General features: G+C 38.7%; 1 protein-coding gene across 3 annotated transcripts in view; it reads left to right on the forward strand.

Moving 5' to 3' along the window:
• The window catches only part of LOC131702802 (SRSF protein kinase 1-like), a 53,756-nt gene that overhangs the window by 28,308 nt on the left and 6,973 nt on the right, over positions 1 to 18,475 (forward strand). For all 3 annotated transcript variants that reach the window (XM_059005148.1, XM_059005149.1, XM_059005147.1), the window contains 8 exons: positions 1,485 to 1,591; positions 14,515 to 14,680; positions 15,500 to 15,525; positions 15,768 to 15,987; positions 16,339 to 16,776; positions 17,025 to 17,125; positions 17,382 to 17,489; positions 18,244 to 18,313. In XM_059005148.1, coding sequence (XP_058861131.1) covers positions 1,485 to 1,591; positions 14,515 to 14,680; positions 15,500 to 15,525; positions 15,768 to 15,987; positions 16,339 to 16,776; positions 17,025 to 17,125; positions 17,382 to 17,489; positions 18,244 to 18,313 — 1,236 coding nt within the window. The remainder of the gene's footprint in view (positions 1 to 1,484; positions 1,592 to 14,514; positions 14,681 to 15,499; positions 15,526 to 15,767; positions 15,988 to 16,338; positions 16,777 to 17,024; positions 17,126 to 17,381; positions 17,490 to 18,243; positions 18,314 to 18,475) is intronic.

Consider the following 18,475-nt stretch of genomic DNA (forward strand, 5'->3'; position numbering starts at 1 on the left):
GTTTTTTTTTTTTTTTTTTTTTAAACAAAACAAAAACCTGTCATCTTCATTTTTTTTCTACATAGGCCTAAGTTTTTTTTTGTCATCTTTTACCAATATATCGCCTTCACTCTCTCAACCAAATCAGTAATAGTGATCTGCTGTTCAGTATTCCTGCCTAGATCAGACCGAGTGAACAGCTGATCGGAATTATTATTTGAGAACGCACCTGGCGTGAATATAGCTGCTAATATACTGTATGCATATAAGGCGATTACTCGAATACCAAAAAGATCGTAGAGTATTAAAATAATCGCCACGACTCGAGTAACTCGATTAATTATCCCAGCTCTACTTATATAGTGTAGTGTAGTGCAGTTACAACTAAATTAAACATGGCTTTTTGATTGGTTAAGTATTTAAGTTAAAATAATGAATAGTGAATAATTTGGGGTCGTGGGTTCATTCATTATTCCTGTGTTCATTTGGGTCGCCAATCAAAAAGTTTGGGAAACACTGTTCTAAGGAATATGAATTGATTTTAATGAGTACAATTTTGTTGGTTCTGTTAATTTTCAGAAATAAAGGATGTTTTTTTTCTCAAGTTCTGCTATAAGATAATACAAATGTTATGTTAGTGTGGCAAAGTGGTTTGTAGTGCTCCGGTGTACAGGTGATTCAAGGTGCTCCAGACAAAGGACAAACACAAAGTTCACAGGTTATTCTTTAATTTCCTTGACGAGGTTTTTAAATAATAAAGCTGGCTCTACCCAGCAATGGGTATTGCCAGCGACAAAACAAAGGGGTTGCAGTCCCAAAATAATAATTCCAACATAAAACACATAATACAGTCACAAACAACACGTCTCCAGACTGTGTGCTCTGATGCAGGTGCGGTGCTCTGAGTGCTGGTCCCCCTAAAGTACCCTAAGCCCCGCCCCCTCCGATAGCTAGTTCAATCACATCTCCTCCGATTCATGACTGAAACTTCGCTCACCGTACTAGGGCAATGACTCTAGGTACTGTAACGCCGCCCTCTTCTTGAATGGCTGGCTTCCGACTGTCCCCGGAATGAACTGCCCAACCATTCAGTACGAAGCCCGCAGTTCCTGTTGTACAGTGCCCTCACCGGTCGAGAGGGAGATTGTTGATTCGGATTCATTCGCTCTTCGTCACAGTTAGTTACAAAATCCCTATAACACTAGTATGTGTTAAGGTAAACACACTTTTTTTTTTTTTGTTTGTTTCTGTTCTCTGGCTTTGTATGACAACACCATCCCTGCTTTGAAATATTTGTGTCTGTCTGGGCTTATCCAATCTCTCGCAGGAGGGAAGAAGGCAGTATGTTTTCAGTAATTATCATACCTGTGGGAATTTGCAGAGCTAAAATTTTTATAATGATCTTCTCAAAAGTGTGTCTGGCTGTATGATGGGAAGTGTGTGTGGCTGTCGGATTTGTGATCTGCAAATCCTGTTCTCGGCGTCGTCCTTGACCTGATTCCTAGACGTCTGCATGGTGTTCGAGGTTCTGGGACATCATCTTCTCAAGTGGATCATCAAATCCAACTACCAGGGTCTCCCCATTGCCTGTGTAAAAAGCATCATTAAACAGGTGAGCCTGTTCATTCAGAGCATATTTGAGATGACGTTATACCACCTTTTTAATATAGAAGTATCATGGTGAGTTGTACTTTTCTGCATATACAAGAACAGTTCCTTAAAAGGGAAGCACTTTTCTTCAAATGCTTGTGTACTAAGTAATGAGTAAGAGCAGCAGTGTGGAGTAGTGGTTAGGGCTCTGGACTCTTGACCGGAGGGTCGTGGGTTCAATCCCAGGTGGGGGACACTGCTGCTGTACCCTTGAGCAAAGTACTTTACCTAGATTGCTCCAGTAAAAAAAAAAAAAAACTGTATAAATGGGTAATTGTATGTAAAAAATAATGTGATATCTTGTAAAAATTGTAAGTCGCCCTGGATAAGGACGTAGGACAAGAAATAAATCATCATAATAATAATAATGAGGCTATAATGTGGATTTGTTTATGGTTAATAGACTTTAACATTGTTTTTTATTTTATATATATATATATATATGATGTAACTTAAAAAAGAGGATGGTGAGTAAGTAGATTCAAGAAACTGCACAGAGTCCTTTTCTTCAGTCAGTTGTTAGGTTTATTGAAATATGCAGGGAGCCTGGTCCCAGGTACAGGACAAACAGAATACTCGTTCTTACAATTGTTGCATGACATTAAATACCCTTCTGCATAGGTGTCTCTCTCCTCCTCTTTCTCTGACACTTAACCAATAGAAAAGGTACAACTCATTATCCTGTTGCCATATATTCCATTTTGTGTGAGTGTGTGTATGTGTGTGTGTGTGTGTGTGTGTGTGTGTGTGTGTGTGTGTGATCTAGTGTGAAGATCTCTGAACTCAGTGCTTTCTTCAGACCCTGGTGTCACAAAGGTCCATACATCTGGTTTTTGTCATCTTCCTTGTTCCTATCTCTCCGATTTGCCTAAGACCCTTTGATCCCAGTGGCATTATCTCTTTTTGGATCTCTCTGAAGTCTTAGAGCCTGGCTCTTCGGTCCCCTTGAAAACTAGCTTTATGACCCCGTCATAAACCAGCTGTATTTTCTAAGCAAAAACCTGTTAACTAGTTTTATACCCCAGTGGACTCCCGAAGGGCAAACTTCTTTCATGTCAGGGCTGGAGATCAAAGGACTTGTTTATACAGCCGTGTGCTGCTGGCCAGCCATTTGCTTTGACACAAAATAATCTTAACTTCTCTACCATATTGCAGCCTTCATCTATCACAGCAGTGCTTGCATTTTTGGAACTAACAGTTTTTTCTATCCAATGTTAAATCACTTTTCAGAAAAATAACATGAATACAGCAGTCATTCCTCATGCGTAGCAAACTGCTATTCAATACTTGTTCCATGTTTTCCAACATACCCCACTTTTAAAATATAAGATGGAGGGGGGTGACCCGCTACAACCAAGTTGCTTACGTGATCCCGAGCCCTCAGATGTCCTCTTCGCTGGTTCTGAGTAGTCACATCAAGTACCGTGTTTGTATAATATATTATAGTGAAGTATGTTCCTCTCATTCTAAGTCTCTCCATTATGTGTAGGTATCTACCTTGCCTTTGCTGTTTCTCCATGTAAGTATGTCATGAGCAAAAAACAAACAAAAAAACAAACAAACATACATAAAAATAATACAAAAAATGAAAAATAAACATACAGAAAAATACAGTAAATACAGTTTATCACTGTACACAGGTCTTATTTCTTATTCATGGTGGCTCCCAGTAAGTTTACAGTTTCCCATCTGCCAATGGTCCTTTCTAACTGTCGGTGTTGTTTTTTCCACCAAAAACACTGAATGCTATTCCACAAAATCAATACTATTACTATTAACAGTATTATTAAAACAACATAATCCCCAAAAGTGTGCCCTAAGGCCTGCCCTGACCATCCATATCGTTTCAATACGGTGGCTTTTAATTGTGCCAAATCAACTTCGACCTTAGCTTTGAGCAGCTTCTGTTCCGCTCTTTGTAGGGCTATTTTAACCAATTTGTGCACTTGAGAAAAAATGACCGAATATGAATCTAGATATGTGTCATCCCACCAAGCAGTAATTTGGAACTCCTCTGCTTCAGGTTCAGGTATATATATATATATATATATATCTCCAATCTGAACTGCATGTGTTGGAGAAAAACAAAATCCTGGAGAAGTCTGACAAGTTAAATCTCCATATTTAAAATTGGTATGGTTACTCAACACACACCATTGATATTTCCCAACCTGCACTGCTTTTTTCCACCCCTCTAGTGGATGTACCTCTAATTCAGTGCTTATATTTCTATTAATTCCGGTGATTGCAGGACACCGGCAAACTACATGACTATTTGTTTCATAACAACATGCTTCATGCACCACACCACTCCAGTTGCCTCGCTGAACTTTCCATGTAGCCTTTTCCCAAACTATCACCGTCTCATTGTGTAGTACTCCTATCGGTCTAATCTTCAAACTGTCTTTATACTGGTTATTAGGATCCAGGTATGGTATTGAGAGATAGAACCCTATGTGACCAGGTGGTTCCTTGCCATTCTCCTTTGGCCACACTAAACTAGCTCCCAGGAGGTCAGTCTGATCAGGGTGGATCATTGCCAACCTCAACCTGAGTTCCTCCTGTGCATGTCTAGGTACCACTCTTAGCCTAATGTCCATTATTTCTTCCTTCATTGTTTTTAAAAGGTCACCCGCAAATATTCTACAATCTATTGCTTTGGTCAAATTGCGCAGGGCTCCCTCTGTTCCATCCATTAGCTCATATATAGCTGTACCCTGGAGCCTAATCCCTTGATTTACATACATCTGTCCATTCCCCAATCTTTCTATTTCTTCTCCCACAGCACTTGCTATCCAAGTTTGCCCTTTTGACATTTGATAAATATCCCAGCTGTTTGCAACAGAATTTCCTGCACCAAACCATCCTGCTATTTCATCAAAAAGTCCCCTCTTCCTACGTTTCTCATTACCTTCATACATTCGTTCGGCTATTCGCTCTTTGTAATCTCTTATTGTACTACCTATTTCCCTTTGAAGCCAATTCTGGATATTGGTGTGTTGCTTGCAATGCTGTTCAAACATAAGTTAGATTTGTGAAATTATACATTACATACGATAATACTATATTCACATTATCCAAAACAGTTTTTCTTTCTGGTCCGAGAATGATACCTTCCCGAGGTAGGCGGTGCAAAAGGGACATACTTTCGTAGTGATTTTACCTCGATAGTACGGTTTACTGCCCTGTTTCAAGAAATTAGATCACCCCGCATGGAACAAGTGCAAATTACTGACGTACTCAATTCCTTACAGCAATCTAGGCCTCCCAATTTCACCCACCCGTCCTGCTCTTTAGCTACGCGGTGCAGTGTTGGTTTAACTCTGTAAGCTCATAATCACATCTTCTATCCGAAACTACAGTACTCTCAGAATAAACTCTATGTTCCAGCTGTGATCCCCATCCTCTTGATCAGAACCACACTCATGTTGCTCTAACACATTTAGGTGTATCATTATTTTTAACCCGTATGTTAAATTACATCTTTCTAAAATCCAATATTCTAGACCATCTCAATCTTATGATGCACTTAAGACTGATTAAAACCTAAAACTATAACTTCAAAAATGATCACTATGCATTGAACAAGTACTAAAATAGTGCCTCATTTTAGACATATTCAACACTACAGCATATCATTCAAAGTTCACATGATTTCCAAAATTAATGTCTAATATAGGTAACCATATTTTTCAGTAGAACAGCTGTTTTCAATTGGTATTTCCATTCAACATAGGATGTACCATTACCTTACAAGTACATATTAATATAGTCTTATGTTCCTAACAACACTCCAAATAATCCATTGCAAGACACCAACCATTTTACCTCCCTATCATGGATGGCAGATACAATGTCTTAACAATACCACTCTTAAGTGTCATGAACAACACAAACTCCATACTCCCAGTGCCTCTAGAGGTCAATGGTACAACCTTTGCAGTTTTTGTTATTTTACTGAATGTGATTAGTAATAAATTACATGAGACCTTCCCATCTCTGCACTCCAGGATCGCTGACATATTGCCTTTAGTATCTTTAAACTAAGACAAATCTTTTCACCAATCATACATCTATACCCCAAGTTTATAATACGTAGTTTCATTATCAGGTATGCTAACTGAAATTAACAGTCCCCATTACATCCCCAAAAATGTCACTTTAACGTCATCATAAATATTTCTTCTTTTGATATGCAGACTGGAATGGTTCCCCATATGTAAGAATGTCTCTGTGGTTTCAGATACTTCCTCATGACCGTCTCTCAGCAACTTACACTCTTGTTCCAGATATATGGTAGAGCTTAATTACTACATATCATGGACAAGCATTGTAAAGTTCTGCAGGTTAATATGTACAGTTCCTGTTTGCATATCCAAATTGTCCCACAAGTGTATTGGAACTTTCTGCACAAACTCTTCTGAAATGGTCCTCTCAGTTCCGATGAACAGCATTGTGCTTCCATTCCACATAAACGCCATCAGTATTATCTCGGAACCTGTGGAGAACAAGTGCAGTATTTATTCTTTTGATTAATATCTGATTTAATTTCAAAATTCAAAAGGGTTAATTCTTGAATAGTCTCTTTTTCATCTGCATTGATAATGTTATTGGAATTCTAAGAATCGCCAATGTCTGTTAATTCTATCTTGTATTTTTCTCAGAGCCTATGTCCACCCCATATTGTGAACATAATATAAAATATCATATCGTGAACATAATATAAAATATCAGTTCCAGCATGGACCTGTAGGAGAAGAGAAAAGCCTTAGACCTGTGTCTGTACTCTGAAAGTAACTACAAATCTCTATCTGCTTCATTGCTCACAATTACTACCCTAAACTAACTGCATCAGTGCACTTAGGAATTTCCATTCTCCAGCAGGCTTGCTTATCAGTGAAACTAGTTTTCACTCCCTCATTTTTGTATTGCCAATTTCAAATTGATTTCTCCCAGTTTGTCCATTATCTCATATGGACCTCCCCAATCAACCTTCCAACCCCCCGCTTTTTTTTTTTTTTAATTTGAATGGAGACCCTGAGTGGGGTTGGAATCGGTGCCTGTTTTAATGCCTCAATTCAGGTGTTCATAGAGGGTGACAGCTAGTTCGCTGTATCCTTCCATGAAGTCCTGACAGAATCCAAATATGCCCAAAAAGATCTAAGGGGCAGATTTTTAATCAGCTTTTTATTTCCTGGGTCAGGTGTGTGTCCTCCAGTTTCCACCTGTACTCCGAAGAAACAAACAGATGATTTCATTAATGCAGCTTTCTTTTAGATTTAATTTGAGAGCAGCGTGCTCCTCCAGCAACAGATAGTGCTTCTCCGCAGTTCCCGTTGCAACAGTATGTCGTCCACATACTGTATGATATTACCTAGTTGAGAACAGTCCTGTAAGATGTTAGTCATACATTGATCTCTCCCTTCTTGGCAAGACGTCCAGAGCACATATCACAATAACAGTTGAAAAGAAAGTTTACAAAGAAATGTATTCAAACGTTAATGTTTCTCAATAACGCATACAGAAATAAAAGTACTGCCTATTCTTGCTGCAATTAATAACAGCATCCTTTTAGCAGATCAAAATAAATCAGGATCTATTATAGAAATAGTCCAGTGAGAAAAAGAAAATGTGTGTGCACATAAACCTGACCTTCATGAGCACCTGTTTATGATGCTTCCTTTTTAGAATGTGGTCCACAAGCTCTACCAACCCAGAGCTCTTTGGGTGGCAGAGGACATGGAATCACTGTACTTTGCCAACCAGGGCGCAGGTTGCTTCATGCTTAAGCCAGCGAATATATTCTTTATTTGATTAATTTACACGGGCGTTTCCCCATGGTCAATCCTACCAAGTGCATTTGTATTACTGTGAGTGCATAATTACTTTTGCTACTGCGACTGTCTGTTCTGTATTAGACAGTGAGAAGTTGACTTTATTTTGCATCACAATATTGCCATTAGCTCAGCCTCCTGTGCTGAACTTCCACAAAAGAGTATTCATACCCTATATTCACAAACAAACACACAAACATTAACCAACAGACTGTCTATCATACCAGTATCACAATCCATTAAGCCAGCAGTCCTATACTGCACCATCAATAATCTCATGTCACTCGCGATTTATTCATGTTTCAGTTATCACATTAATCTAATTATCATCACCTCTCCTGCAAGAAGCTCCGTAAAATACTAATTGTAACCACCATAAACAAAACACATCGTACACATGTGTGCAAACATCCCCTTTCACATCACTCACGTAGCTCTGAGTGACACTGCTTTTGTCTCCTGCATCCCTGCATTCTGATGCCTTGGCAGAAGTTGAAATCCCTGTAGATCACTCTGATATAGATTGTGACCTCTTTTTCCCCATTTGAATTGTATTTTATGCTTTCTAACAATTCAACTTTTTTTTCCCTTCTACTCGTGTATGGTAGTGTGCTTTAGCAACATCAGAATAAACCCAGTTAATACTGATAACATCAGTGCTTTATTAAACTACGTGTTTTCCATTCAAAGAGAATGCAATCTCCCTGTTTAATTCAACATGAACTAAACAATCATTAACAAACAGACCCCTTAAATAAAACATCGTTTTAACTCTGCACTTTTTTTAGCTACACCAATAATACAAACTCTACCTCTCATGTGATGTTGGTTTCAAATATGTATTCATAGGTGATTCATAAAATTCACCCGTGTCTTAAACATAAAATTCACTCTCAAACAAACACTTAACATTCATTCATGAAAATATTTTTAATAAAATATTTCCAGGTCGATAATTTAATTTGTTTCAGATTTATTGATCTCCACAAACATTTGTTCTCTTCCTAAAAGTCTTTTTATTTTTTAGTCTGTCTAACAGTGATCTATTCTCATTCTCTAGTCTTTTCTCTCTCTGCCCAAATATGGTCACGCAAGTTTTTTTCCCTATTCCTCCCTGAATCTGTGACCAGGGAGACACAGACCCTGCGTACCAAAATAATACCACCACTTTCTTTTCAAGTAAATCCTCTATCAGAAAGACAAAATGTTCCTCTTGTTTACCAATATAATCCTGAACAAACTATTAATTGTTGCTTTGTATATTTGTGTTATTGTTTTAGTTCAAAGGTTGGCCATTCCTTTGCATTCAAACACTAACACAATACAAATAACTCATCAGTTAACATGGGTCTCTTTCCCTTATCAAACTCTCTTATGATCGAGGCAAGACAATAAGTATTCATGCTGGTTCTTAGTACATAGTTTTACTAAGATGTTACTTTATCTCCACGCTTAAGCAAAATCAGAATTACTCAAACAATCATTAATAAGCAACTTCTTAATTACATTTTAATGTGACCTTTTAATTTTATTTTTACAACATGTATTCCTCAAAGTTGATATAGAATCTTTACCATTACAGTTTTTTTTTTTTTTTTTTGTGGGCTACCAGTCTTGAATTTCCTTTGTCTTTTTCTTCTTACGAGACACACACTCCTGACCTGTCACATGAACATGTACATTACTGTTCTGTACATAGCTTCCCTTTTTGCCATGTTTTAACACATAGTCTATGTTCCATATTCTCCAGTCATCCATTTGATGACATTGAGGGTCAGCTTCTAACATATTTGGAGTTGATCAGACTCCCAACAAAACACAAAACTAACAAAAAAACTTGTTTTTAGTTTTGTCTTGTTTTTACCAATATTCTGTGTTTAAAGCTATGCTTAACGAAGCATAAACTTTTATTTTGGTTTATTGCACATTTAATTTACACTTTTGTATGTGCTATTTGGGCTTAACTGGAACTTATTGTCTGATTGTTCCTTATCTGTACCACCTAATGTGGACAGTTAAATAAGAGGCTTATCCTATTGGCCCCTTATCGTGACTTATAAACCAAACAGTAAAAACAAAGACAAAACAGGTGTAACAAATCCTCTCAAACAAACATAAAACATAAATCCGAGTATGCCCGTACCTGTTGAGCTATACAAGTCCGTGTAACTAGTCCAATAGACTCTACTGGCACGTCATAACACTACACGATTTACTCCGACTTTTTTAGGAATCCAGAGGGTCCTAACAGTCAATACACTTTTAGTTCAACGGTCAATTCTAGACTTAACTAAATATTTTAGTTCAGCGGTCAATTCTAGACTTAACTAAATATTTTAGTTCAGCGGTCAATTCTAGACTTAACTAAATATTTTAGTTCAGCGGCCTATGTTAGACTTAACTAATTGTGTCCTCAATGTACATGAATTATCAAGAAGTCAAAAGTCCTCTTTCATACTCTACCCTTGATTCTCACTTCATTCTAAACACTGCATATAAAACAATAAACCAGTAACTACTCACCAATGTACGTGGTTATATGTTCGAGCTGAAGTCCTGATTCAAAGATTCTCCACACCGTCTGGCCAGAAGTTAGAAGCAGTCTCTGTCCGTTCGCTTTGTCCTGGTCCTGTGCACAGGATTCAGGCTGGGCAAATGGGTTTCTCTGCAGTCAGGTAACAAACCCCCCCGGTTTTTTGAAAAAAAAAGTAACAGGAAACAGTCCACAGGTGGCTCGCCAAATGATGTAACTTAAAAAAGAGGATGGTGAGTAAGTAGATTCAAGAAACTGCACAGAGTCCTTTTCTTCAGTCAGTTGTTAGGTTTATTGAAATATGCAGGGAGCCTGGTCCCAGGTACAGGACAAACAGAATACTCGTTCTTACAATTGTTGCATGACATTAAATACCCTTCTGCATAGGTGTCTCTCTCCTCCTCTTTCTCTGACACTTAACCAATAGAAAAGGTACAACTCATTATCCTGTTGCCATATATTCCATTTTGTGTGAGTGTGTGATCTAGTGTGAAGATCTCTGAACTCCGTGCTTTCTTCAGACCCTGGTGTCACAAAGGTCCATACATCTGGTTTTTGTCATCTTCCTTGTTCCTATCTCTCCGATTTGCCTAAGACCCTTTGATCCCAGTGGCATTATCTCTTTTTGGATCTCTCTGAAGTCTTAGAGCCTGGCTCTTCGGTCCCCTTGAAAACTAGCTTTATGACCCCGTCATAAACCAGCTGTATTTTCTAAGCAAAAACCTGTTAACTAGTTTTATACCCCAGTGGACTCCCGAAGGGCAAACTTCTTTCATGTCAGGGCTGGAGATCAAAGGACTTGTTTATACAGCCGTGTGCTGCTGGCCAGCCATTTGCTTTGACACAAAATAATCTTAACTTCTCTACCATATTGCAGCCTTCATCTATCACAGCAATGCTTGCATTTTTGGAACTAACAGTTTTTTCTATCCAATGTTAAATCACTTTTCAGAAAAATAACATGAATACAGCCGTCATTCCTCATGCGTAGCAAACTGCTATTCAATACTTGTTCCATGTTTTCCAACAATATATATATATATATATATATATATATATATATATATATATATACAGACGTGCTCAAATTTGTTGGTACCCCTCCACAAAAAATGAAGAATGCACAATTTTCTCTGAAATAACTTGAAACTGACAAAAGTAATTGGCATCCACCATTGTTTATTCCATATTTAATAGAAATCAGACTTTGCTTTTGATTTTTTATTCAACATAATATTGTAAATAAGGAAACAAATGAAAATGGCATGGACAAAAATGATGGGACCGCTAACCTAATATTTTGTTGCACAACCTTTAGAGGCAATCACTGCAATCAAATGTTTTCTGTAGCTCTCAATGAGACTTCTGCACCTGTTAACAGGTAGTTTGGCCCACTCTTCCTGAGCAAACTGCTCCAGCTGTCTCAGGTTTGATGGGTGCCTTCTCCAGACTGCAAGTTTCAGCTCTCCATAGATGTTCGATAGGATTCAGATCAGGACTCGTAGAAGGCCACTTCAGAATAGTCCAATGTTTTGTTCTTATCCATTCTTGGGTTTAGCTGTGTGTTTTGGGTCATTATCCTGTTGGAGGACCCATGACCTGCAACTGAGACAGAGCTTTCTGACACTGGGCAATACGTTTCGCTCCAGAATGCCTTGATAGTCTTGAGATTTCATTGTGCCCTGCACAGATTCAAGGCACCCTGTGCCAGGCGCAGCAAAGCAGCCCCAAAACATAACCGAGCCTCCTCCATGTTTCACTGTAGGTATGGTGTTCTTTTCTTTGAAAGCTTCATTTTTTCGTCTGTGAACATAGAGCTGATGTGACTTGCCAAAAAGCTCCAGTTTTGACTCATCTGTCCAAAGGACATTCTCCCAGAAGGATTGTGGCTTGTCAATATGCATTTTAGCAAATTCCAGTCTGGCTTTTTTATGTTTTTCTTTCAAAAGTGGAGTCCTCCTGGGTCTTCTTCCATGGAGCCCACTTTCGCTCAAAAAGCGACGGATGGTGCGATCAGAAACTGACGTACCTTCACCTTGGAGTTCAGCTTGTATCTCTTTGGCAGTTATACTTGGTTCTTTTTCTACCATTCGCACTATCCTTCTGTTCACTCTGGGGTCGATTTTCCTCTTGCGGCCGCGCCCAGGGAGGTTGGCTACAGTTCCATGGACCTTAAACTTCTTAATAATATTTGCAACTGTTGTCACATGAACATCAAGCTGCTTGGAGATGGTCTTGTAGCCTTTACCTTTACCATGCTTGTCTATTTTCTTTCTGATCTCCTTAGACAACTCTCTCCTTTGCTTTCTCTGGTCCATGTTCAGTGTGGTGCACACAATGGTACCAAACAGCACAGTGACTACTTTTCTCCATTTAAATAGGCTGAATGACTGATTACAAGATTGGAGACATGTGTGATACTAATTAAATAAACAAATTAGTTTGAAATATCGCTATAATCCAATTATTTATTATCTTTTCTAAGGGGTACCAACAAATGTGTCCAGGCCATTTTAGAATATCTTTGTAGAATGAGCAATAATTCATCTCTTTTCACAGCTTCACAAAGGCATGCAAGAATACATGATAAAATAGCTTTTAATTTCATCACTTTTCAGGAGGAATGAAGCATTATTTCAATGAGCTGTAAGGGTACCAACAAATTTGAGCACGTCTGTGTGTGTGTGTGTGTGTGTGTGTGTGTGTATGTATATGTATATGTGTGTGTATATGTATATAATATATATATATATATATATATATATATATATATATATATATATATATATATATATATATATATATATATAAATTAGGAGTGGGCAACAATATGAAAATTGTATATCAAGGTCATGCACATATTTGATATCGATTAATATTGAAGTCTTGCAAAACACAGAAATATGTCAATTGCAATATCAGACACACAGATATTTACATGTGAAATGCAATAACTTACATTAACTTAGTGGTGCTATGCTTCACAATATCCATGGATAAAAACAAGGTCTTGTTATATTGTTTTAGTATCCCATCATCAGCCACTTCAAAACCGAAAGATTAAATTCTGTACTTCACTGCACACAGCCTTGCTAGCCAACCTGGAAGTAATTCATCTTGCAGCTTTGTGTATCAATGCTGACTCACAACACCCCTAAAAATAAAAGTATGGTGCTGAATTTTGCATTATTTTGAGATGTGTTTTGCTGTTTTAAAAGTACTTATTTATAATACTGAAAGTTCACATTTTAAAAATACATTAATAGCAGAAATGCAATGAGCTGCTGATGCATGCGCATATCTCAAAATAATGCATAGTGCTTAATGCAGCATTCAAATACCGTTTGGTACCTAAACGCCAATCAATGGAATAAAATGGTTAAATAATACTTTAGCTTGTGTGTTGTGTCTTAACCAGGGATCATAGGAATCCGATTTTCTATGCTGTCGGAGAATTATTTGTTTTACATTTGGGGCCGGGCAAAAAAACATGCAAGGCTTTTTTGTTTGTTTGATAATTAAATCAATACACTTATCATATATAGTCATCAACACAGGCAGTTTTGCTTTAAATTTACTTACTCAAGCTTGAACGAGGCGCACTGTCACATTCATGTTGAAACGTAGCTGCAGTTCACTTCAGTATTCGGTGTGTTGTTACCACTGAACAAGCTGTTTAAAGATACCGACAACGATAAACATCACCCCTGAAGATCGGGTTAATGAGTTTGGCAATAGCCATCCAGATGACTAAGACTAACTCAGATAAACTAATATGAATACTATGTGTTTTTTATTGTAACTACACAAGTATTTGTAATGTTTAAAGTAAAACGGTAAGTTTGTTTGTTGATTTGATTGATGTGGTGAGCTTGTTACTTCTTTAGAATTTGAAAGTGTACCAGGAAATGCTTCGACCCTATAAAATTTTGACTTCAGTGATGATTAAACGAGTGTGATGCATATCTGATTATTTCATCTGATTTGACGTGTGTGTGTAGGTGAGCACGTTGTAACTGGCCCCCTGCCACCCAAACAACCCTGCACACACACGCACACACATTTCGTACAAAGAAAAAATATGAATTGCTTTTGAGGAACTGTACAGGAAGACGTTAATTCTTTCATTGAAATTTGTTAGCACACACGTTGGGGGAATAACAGCAGTAAAAGACAAACTTGTCTTTTTTCAGGGAACGCAAAAGAACAATGTCAAAAATACATAGCTGAAAGGACTGTTTTAAAATAAGTAGGCTTCCATTTAGATGTAGTTGGTTTTGTTGGTACAGTACTATTTTTTCAACAGAAGTAGTATTTTAATTCAGAACGATCTGAATTCTGAAAATATCACTTGCCAAAAGACGACTGGACGTGTGGACTGTAATACAGTATATACTTATAAATCTACGACCATACGTGATTTTTTTTTTTTTTATACCGCAATATGAATTATTCTCGCTATTGTATCAAAATATCGATATTGGTGCCCACCCCTAATATATATTATTTTTATTTAAGGTTCTTCAAGGCCTGGATTACTTACATTCCAAGTGCAAGATCATCCACACGGATATAAAGCCAGAGAATATCCTCCTGTGTGTCAACGAGCCTTACGTCCGGCGTCTAGCTGCCGAGGCGACGGAGTGGCAGAAAGCAGGGGCTCCCCCTCCATCCGGGTCTGCAGGTAATGCCATGTTCTTTATATATTTCATTCAATTTAAAGGTGTTTGCTTGTTTTATAAGTAATGTATGCCACCTCCTAAAGTCTGCCACAAGCAAGGAGGCAGCGACGAATTGCCTCCCATCTGCTGTACTGTCTTGTGCGACATACCTGGGTGATGCGGGGAAGAATCTGAGAGGAAGCCAGGTTGCACGGATTAGTGTAACAGTAGGGAAGAATTTTAAATGCGCCACAGACCTGTGAATCTTCATGGCAGCATTTAAAGAGACTGAGGGAAGCATACTAATTGCAAACAGAGACAACTGGAGTTAATTGAAATTGAATAGGCAGTTGAACACATGGGAAAATATGTAGGACTGTGGAACCCTGCCTGGGTACTGCAAGGACGTGTGAATTACATTGTTGGGAAGATTGTTATATCGGTTTCACTGCAGGTAAACCACAACAGCTGTATGTGCGGTAGCTGTACTTGCTGCACCTGGCACATGAATGTAGTCTTCTACACCTGCTAATTGGGATTCAAAATCTGCACGTGTGACCAGAAAAAGAAATGCTTAGTGGCTGCTGCTGCTTTCTGGAGCCCAGTCTATTACTGTGCTGTAGTTCAAACTCCCTCCAGTGCTCTGGCTGCAATCAGACCATGTAACGTACACGTACCAGTTTATCTATAGAGGTTACATGTCAGACAATGCATGCCAGCAACATAGCTTTGAAAACTGAAAGATCATTTTAGTCTGCACGGAATCAGTGAAATACCAACGTGCAAACCCGGATTCCTCGTTTCCTGCAGAGAACATTCACTTTTCGTTTCTTCTTTTGCAGTGAGCACTGCCCCGCAGCCGAAGCAAGTAAGTATTCCCTTCTTTTCCTCAGTAAGGGTTATTTCTGAATACGTTTCATATTCTTAACTGATGTAACGGTGACCAAGACTTACTTTTCTTAGTTGTTAGGTTTTTTAAATTTTCAAATCAGTTATCCTACTATCTCTAGGCAAGTTCTCTACGAGGTTCTCAGTTTGACGTTCTGTAAAAAGCATGGGAGTGGGTCTGTGCAGCGAGTTTTAACTGCTTGCACCCTGATGTTTTGCTAGATTGTGAAGATGTCCAAGAACAAGAAGAAGAAGCTGAAGAAGAAGCAGAAGCGTCAGGCGGAGCTTCTGGAGAAGAGGATCCTGGAGATCGAGGAGCTGGAGCGAGGGAAAGAGGAGGAAGAGGAGGAGGGGGGCCAGAACGAGGGCGAGGGAGAGCATCAGCCCTGCGTCCAGCTCAAGGAGGCAGCGCTGGAGGACATGGCTGACGAGTTCATCGCAGGTGGGAGTGGGAGGGACTGTACCGCATGCTTTCACGTGGGTATGATGAGCGCTCGTCGTCTCTAGTAATGCTTAAAGAAACCAAGTGGAGGGAAACGAAACGGATGTTTTAACAAAAATGATAATGTCAAACTTGAATTAAAATATTTTCTTCAAAGTTTTACCTAACACATGCGCGCGCACACACATGCTTGCATCATTAGCCAACAGGTCATTATTATTTTTTAAAAAATGTGTAAGCAAGTTCCTCTCTGTAGTTTCCAAGACATAAACGAAAAACATGCAGCGGAAAAACAGTTTTAAATAAATAAACCTCCCCAAATGTTTCTTTTTTTTATTCCTACTAATAAAGATGACAATGAACAAAATGAAATGAGGGAACACGCACACACACCGGATGACGACTGCGAGAAGTCTCCAGGGGATTTGAACTGTAATGGACATGTCACTATGGATGAGCTGTCTGAATGTAGCAACGAGGAGATCATGATGAAGAAGGAGGAGGAGGAGGAGGAAGACCACCACAACGCTAATGACTGTATTCCCAGAGACCACTGCCAGGGGGGGAACGAGCTGCACCTGAAATGTAACGGCATGCTGCAGAACGCACAAGATCCCGCCCGGGATGGTAACGTTACAGATTTGTATGGACCTTTAAATAGTGGCAGGCTGGAGTCTGTGTCATGTGATTTGCAGACTGAAGGGCAAGTGGTCAATGACAATGAAGAGATGAACCATATGCAGAGCAACGTGGAAAAAGAGTCTGGAGAAGCAGATAATATAAAGAACGGTCAGTTAATACTCCTACTCCCCTTTTTTTTTTTTTTTTCAGGCTTTAGGCATTTTTTTAGTCATTGATAAATGTGCAGAACTTAAAGTACGTTATCTAGCCTCTTCTCAACCTGTTCAATTAGTTGCTTTTATTATTATTATTATTATTATTATTATCACCACTTGTTGAATGTTGAAATGCCTCCCACTTTCATTAATTACATTTTTCTCAGTTGGGTTGAACTTTTTTTTTTTTTTCTCTCACAGCAAAACTTGATGCAGGCAGCTTGCTTGTGAATCCACTGGAGCCCCTGAACGCAGAGAAGATACAAGTAAAGATTGCCGACCTGGGGAATGCTTGCTGGGTTGTAAGTGCATTTCAGAAACTGATTACTGGAGATGCATTGATTGATGATGATGGTGATGATTCTTGTCACTTTGTTTGAGAGTCTGCGTTAGCGATGATGATGATGATGACGATGATTCTTGTCACTTTGTTTGAGAGTCTGTGTTAGCGATGATGATGATGATGATGATGATGATGATGATTCTTGTCACTTTGTTTGAGAGTCTGCGTTGGCGATGATGATGATGATAATGATGGTGATTCTTGTCACTTCGTAGCACAAACACTTCACAGAAGACATCCAGACGAGACAGTACCGATCGTTAGAGGTGTTAATCGGCGCGAGCTACGGCACTCCTGCTGATATCTGGAGTACGGCCTGCATGGTAAGAGATCAAAGCTTTTGGAATCCAGGTGTTTATCTAAAGCAGTATAGATCCAGGGTAATGTTGCTACATCATTTTCAGGGGGGCTGTGGGAGGTTTAAACCTTGTAATGTGTGTTTGTCTGGCTTGCATGTTTTTATTGGCCTGTGCTAGAATTATATCTATGTATAGGATCTTAAATAAAATACATTGTGTGCCTCTTTGGGGACTAGTCCATAATAATCAATGCTTCTGACCACAGGGGATTGAGTCTGTACGGAAGAGATAATATAAAAATAGCTGTATGTCGATGTCTGTTCAACCCTGTGTTCGACACAGTGCTCCTCTGTGGCATTCAGAATTTTCTGATGGAAAAGAATTGGAAATTAAAAAGCTCAAAAGCACTAAGAGGAACAGATAAAGTGGTACAGAAGCTAATAAGTGTGTATGCCTGCTTTGAGTAGGTGGGGTGATTTAGTAGTTGCAGTAAGTCATTTCACAGCCTGCCTGCAAGTGATACATTGTACACCACTGTACTTTAATATTGTACATGGAATGAATACAGGAGTACGACAAATACTCACTCCAGTGTACGTTTTTGTTGTGGAAATGAATAGGACTGTTTAAACCGTTAACAACTATTTAAACGTTTAATCTGTTAAGCATAGAATTACAGCCATAATAAACAGTTTAGAATTGTTATTGAGTGTCTTACTACTCTACCACCATGATTTTAGATGTTTTGGGTGTTTTAAAAAATGCTATTCCTTTGTAGGCATTCGAGCTGGTGACAGGAGATTACTTGTTTGAGCCCCACTCTGGTGAAGATTACTCCCGAGACGAAGGTATTTTCTTTCCCTCGCTTCTGTTTGTGCTTGCCCCATGTTTGTTTGTTTGTTTGTTTGTTTGTTTGTTTGACGGACATGACTTGGAATAAGCTGCTACCAGGCTTCGCTGTGGTCCTCCTTTCTTAAAGCAGGACTGTCGCGCAGTCAGGTTGCACTTCA

This window comes from Acipenser ruthenus, chromosome 30 (assembly GCF_902713425.1).
Source record: "Acipenser ruthenus chromosome 30, fAciRut3.2 maternal haplotype, whole genome shotgun sequence".
NCBI lineage: Eukaryota > Metazoa > Chordata > Actinopteri > Acipenseriformes > Acipenseridae > Acipenser > Acipenser ruthenus.